The sequence below is a fragment of the Abramis brama genome (assembly GCF_963993115.1).
Source record: "Abramis brama genome assembly, chromosome: 16".
Lineage (NCBI taxonomy): Eukaryota > Metazoa > Chordata > Actinopteri > Cypriniformes > Leuciscidae > Abramis > Abramis brama.
This window is the reverse complement of record NC_139978.1, coordinates 5,470,420-5,476,419: the sequence shown is the minus strand read 5'-3', so window position 1 is coordinate 5,476,419 and position 6,000 is coordinate 5,470,420. Positions and strand designations below refer to the sequence as shown.

Genomic DNA, 6,000 nt, shown 5'->3' with positions numbered 1-6,000 from the left:
TCTGAACCATGGTCTGAACAAACACTGATCTCTCTGTCTGTCTGTCTGTCTGATAAGCTGACCAGTTTATCAGCACCTTTAAAACTCTCACATGAAGGAAATCAATTGCAACACCTCAGCAGGGATCATTTCTTTACGCAAGTCATTTAACATGACAGTCTCTCAACACAAGTAAACATCTTTTTCTGATCAAGGGTTCTCATACGTCAGTCCGAAGGCCAATGTCAGGGCAGCAATCCTGGTGATTAACAGATTAAAATGGATTATACTATAGTGACCAAACCAAAAACATCCTGGGATTTGATTGCACCTCCTTGAGGAATACTAGGTCGTGTCCTACATTAAATTATGTTTTAGCTAGAAACATAATGTAACTTAATTAGATACCCCAAACAGAATAAAAATAGATTATCTCAGAAGTAGAAATCTTGTCTGAGATAAATATAACTGTAAGGACAAACACAAAAAATGATGACCATAGGAATGCAGGTGAATATAAACACTCTTTATTTTATATATAATAAAATAGCCTACGTACTATAAAAACTTTAAGTTATTCACAGTACGAAAGGGCTTTATAAACATATTAGTGCTTAATCTTAAAAAATAAATGTATTTGATATAATGAAACATTTATCATAAAAATACATTATCCACAGTGTGCAAAGCTTGAATAAACATTTCCGCAAGATATTTATAAACCTCCGTTAGATTTCTAAATATCACAAATATAAAATAATAATAATAATCTGGAAACACTGAAAACAGTGATCATGGCACAGCGTTTCGGTCAGTTCTGTGCTAAACGGGTCAAAGATGTGCAAAGTCGTTCATTCGGTCAGTCTTTCTGCAGACACAGTGACGCTGTCGTTAGACAACAGCAGATTCAGCGCCACACACATTAATACAATAGTTTTTGCCATTGTTATTGTCCCATTCAGTGGCACCGAGCGCAGCCGGTAAGTAAGACACGCAGAACTCGATGCGTTCGCGCGGGTCGATCCGTTCAGGAACGCTGATGTTAAACGCAAACACGTCAGTTCCAGGTTCCCCGTAAAACTGATCCAGGTACGCACACGGGACGTCCAGGTAACTGCGCCACGAATCGAAAGTAATCCGGATGTGTACGGCTTTCTCGAAGCATACGTTCTTGACGCGCACGGTTCCCATGAGGCAGCGTTTGGTGACGTCACAGCTCTCCAACAGCACCATGTGATCCTGAAGCCTCGTTCTGAACGCCTGGAAGTCTCTGCAGGGCGGATCGAACCCAAGACTCAACCCTGAGGTCTTACTAGCGGGCTCCGTAGAGCAGATCAGCTTCTTGGGTCGCGGTATTTTCAGCGGTTGGTGGCTGGGTTTGTCCTCCTTCTCTGAGAACAAGCGCACTGTGATGAGCGAAAGCCCCTTGGCGTCCGCGAACGCGACGCGTTTCTCCCTGCGGCCGCTCTTGATCAGGCCTGTTGGAGGAGTGTGTGTGAACTCAAACACCGGCTGATGGGAGATGCAGGGTCGCAGGGGTTTGGGAGACGACACCGAGAGAAGATGTTTGATGTGTGGAGAGCCTCTGCACCTGAAGCCCACATCCACAGACCTCATGGAGACAGGCGGGCCGAACCGGGACATCACACTGGAGCAGGAAAAAATGGGATAAAATGATTAGGAAACACTTTATTTTACAGTGTCCTTGTTACATACGTTACATTTACTTACCACAGTGGTTCTCAATTCCAGTCCTCGTGACCCACTGCTCTGCACATTTTGTATGTCTCTCTTATCTGACACACTCAGTTCAGTTCATGGAGTCTCTCCTAATGAGCTGATGATCTGGTTCAGGTGTGTTAAATAAGGGAGACATACAAAATGTGCAGAGCAGTGGGTCACGAGGACTGGAATTGGGAACCACTGACTTACCATAGTAATAACAGTATCAACTACTCAACCAAATCCTAATCCTAACCCTATAGTAAGTACATGTAGTTGCTTAACATTACTCAGTACTTAAATAACAATGACACCTTAAAATAAAGGGGAACCAATGATCATTTGCAGGATTCACTTTACTTTAGAATCAGGGCTTGACAAACTCTTTCTCAGCATCCGCTGTGACTAATGGTAGTTTCTAGCCACTCAGCATTTTCACTGGCCAGAATTTTGACATCGATACCATGGGGAAAAACTGCCATATAGATATTTTTAATATTATCTCATAATTTGTCAGCAGGAATATTAGGCTACTGTCACTTTAAGATCTGACGCACGGATCCATTATACTGTTACACATGCGTCTCTTCCTCGACTGTTTATGTTCACTTAAAACTGACTGTGTTTATGTGAATACTCGCCAAGACCGGCATTTTGACATTATTTTGTGTGTGTTTGACTGTTTAAGAGCAATTAGCAGCGAAAAAGAACTCAGTTTAGTTCTGAGAGGTGGCGTTATGTGCCGTACTTTGGGTGTTTGTGCACAAAATCTGCAGGAATGAGTAAAATTATGCATAATACTCGCAATCCAACGCTGAAACTCAAGCCCTGTAACGCTAACAATATTCATCCGGAGCAAATGAAAGGAGTGAGTGAGGAGAGGCGGGTTTGTGTGTCACTCGCTGTCGTAGAGACGAGAGAGAGAAAGAGACGCTGGTATCGTGTGTCTATTCTGCGGAAAATGGAAGCGTTTCAGATATTTCAGTATCGATATGTTTAAAAAAATCAATATTTTTGATGTAAGGGCAGTATGAGTGACTGCGTTACACTCCACTGCTGAAGTCTACCCGCGTTTGTTGGGTTCGCAGGTGTTAATGTCACACACTGTTTAGAAACTTCTTTTTTTTATCAATACATTTTCATGAGATAAGGGAGAAAACATGTCAAAAGCCTAATTTATGTTAAAATTTAAAACAACCAAAATAACACTACTAAAGTTGCATCTAAAGGAAATCTGTATATTCAGGGCAATCATCAGTTATATATTTTAATTATTTTATTTAGTATTATCTTAAATACATGCTCTGGAAAATGCATGTAATTTAAGCTGTCCTCAGCATGAGGTCACAATGTAAAACTGCCAACAAAGAATTCAAAAATAGACATTTATCTGCAAGATATCAAACACTGCAAAAATGAAATCTTGGATTATATTTTTATATAATTTATATAAAATAATAGATTATAACCCTTTCCTATTTCCTGCTATTTGTGGATCTCACAGTTGAACACATACTGTAGTCCTGAAAGTTTTAAACACTGCCCAGCCAAAAATGCATACATCTCCTGATTGAAATAGATATTATTTATTTTTTTGGTCAAGATCTTGTATTGATAAAGCAAGAGTCCAATTCAATGAGTTTAAGGCCAATTCATGTGTGAAAATGATTCTTCAAGCAACCATTCTTTCACAATCTGAGCCGGATGAATCTTGACATTGTCATCCTGGAAAATGGCCATGATGAGTCTTCATACATGCTTGTTTAAGAAATGAAAAGCTACATTAATTAGCTGTTGCCATACATATAACATGCTAGAAACATAATAATCACTGCAATAATGATCCAGTCCTTAAGAATTTGCCGATTGAAATCCAAACAGCAACCTTTTTTTTGGCCGGGCAGTGTGTTTTAAACACACATTGTTGGAGTCTCTGCGGTCACAGTTTTAACATGTCGACTCCGACTTCGCAGTGCGATAGTTTCTGTAAATATTTGTTGAATAAATCGTGTTATTTTTTTTGTGTTTATTAAGGCAGCTACAACTGAGGAAAAAACTAAACTGCTCCACTGTACAACATGTGGTTCAGATAAAAACAATATTCAATTTTGTCAGGTTTTATGTCTGACAGTTATGTCTGAATTATTCTAAGGTTGTTTCATGATTTTATTTACATACTGTATAAATTTGGCCTGATTTACATGTCATGTATAGATAACATCTTTACATCTACACACACACACACACACACACTGACTCACTCACACACACACACACACTCACTCACACACACACACACACACACACACTGACTCACTCACACACACTGACTCACTCACACACACACACTCACTCACACACACACACACACACACACACACACACACACACACACACACACACACACACTGACTCACTCACTCACTCACACACACACACACACACACACACACACACTGACTCACTCACTCACACCTGTTTGTAAGGACATTAACTGGAAGGATGGTTGAATTAAATTTAATATTAGTTAATTTAGTTATCAATCAGTTGTTTGAAAAAAACATTTGCTAATACTTAAATCTGTTGTAACCTCAGTTGAACCTTTATCAACACTGTCAGATGAAGGTTTCTGTTAATGTTGAAAATATATTTTATTATTTTTTCAATTTATTGTGTTAAAATATTAAAACATCAACTGAACTACATTATATTATTTGTTATTTACCGAAGATCATAAAAGATTGTTCATAAAAGTGTCAAAACTAAATGTAGAGAATGTATTTTTTATCACAGCTCCTGTACCGAACACCATATATGTCCCTGGACCAGTCACAAGGGTCAATTATTTGAAGAATTGAGATCATCTCTGAAAGCTGAAGTAAATAAGCTTTCCACTGGTTTATGGTTTGTTAGGATAGCACAATATTTGGTTATTAGCTGATTTGGTCTCATTAGCTGAGACCTTTGTATAGCTACAAATATATCAAAGTATAATAAATAAAAATTTCAAGTTGAAGTTGAGTTTTACTACAAAAATATTGACTACATGACTTTTCAGTGACCAATTTTAATTACTTTACATTACTTGTCTAGTCCTGGAACAATCAGATTATTATTATTTTAATTCCCCAATATTTCTAGGTTTTCAAGGACTGGGATCCCTTTGTTTACTATTTTGCCTTAATCAGACAATAAACTTACTTTGCACAAGTCATCTTCGTGAAATCCTCCTTCAAAATTCCTCTTCCCCCAAAGTGTCCACACACTTTAAACTGAGCCGACGCTGTAGAAACATACACACAAGTGGTTTCAAAACAAGTTAGTAAAATAAAAATTGTCAAATGCATATTTTACCTAACTTTCTAAAACAATAATAATCTTACTCTGCTTTTATTTTGATTATTGCATTATCCGCTGAAATCCTTAAAAATATTATATCTTTTGTATTGTTTATTTATTATATTCTTTGTGATAAAGGACACACGTTTGTGATGTCTCTGACTGCCTGCTCGGCTGAGCTTCAGGAAGAGTTATGCGAGATCTTGCGTCACTTCATCTTTTATAGACGCTTGATCCCTCCTCCAAACTCAAGCCAATGAGCTTTACACAGGATAGGACTTAACCAGCTATTTATGACCTGATCTGTGGGATAAAGAGTATAGGAGACTAAATCCTAGGGCAAACATGACAAGTATCAAGAGACGTGAATTTAAGAAAAAATATGAATGCACTGTATAAGGAAAATCACATATTATATCAACAATACAATACATGCAATATACCAAAATATTTGTTGTATACAATAAAATAGTTGTACAAATAAGCAAGAACAAAGCAATGTGGAACATGGAGATGCCATTTCAAGAAATTATGGATTATTTTATTTTAAAGTGGATGGATTATAACAATTTATTTAGTAAGTGCCATTTTTGTAAAGCACTTTGGGGCAACGTCTGTTGTTTGAAAATGTGCTATATAAGTAAAGTTGCTTGCTTGCTTATTTACAAAAAAGGGCTTCGTGCATGAGAAATGTATTAATATGCATGGCTCATTTACTTGACATAATGAGTGGCAGTTATGCCATTCTCAATGCTTCCAACGAATCTGGAAAGACATTGATGATATTTCTATTCAATGCCATTTATGTAAGAGTGAAATTAACATAATTATGCCTTTGGACAATGAGGAAAAGCATGAAAACTCCTCGGGGCCATTTACTCATGAAGCAAACCATCGAGCGTGATGTTTAACCTCATTAGGCTTTCATTCTTCATGCTTGCGCTTCCTTTACAAAAAGAG

At 37.6% G+C, this 6,000-nt stretch overlaps 1 protein-coding gene across 1 annotated transcript; it reads right to left on the bottom strand.

Moving 5' to 3' along the window:
• Nucleotides 1-484: 484 nt before the first annotated feature.
• On the bottom strand, nt 485-5,235 carry ppp1r3c2b (protein phosphatase 1 regulatory subunit 3C2, duplicate b). The gene is made up of 3 exons (XM_084087620.1): nt 5,085-5,235; nt 4,903-4,984; nt 485-1,627 (listed from the first exon to the last, which is right to left on the bottom strand). The coding sequence occupies exons 2-3, from the start codon at nt 4,914-4,916 to the stop codon at nt 871-873; spliced, it is 771 nt and encodes a 256-aa protein (XP_083943746.1). The 5' UTR covers nt 4,917-4,984; nt 5,085-5,235; the 3' UTR covers nt 485-870.
• Nucleotides 5,236-6,000: the final 765 nt, after the last annotated feature.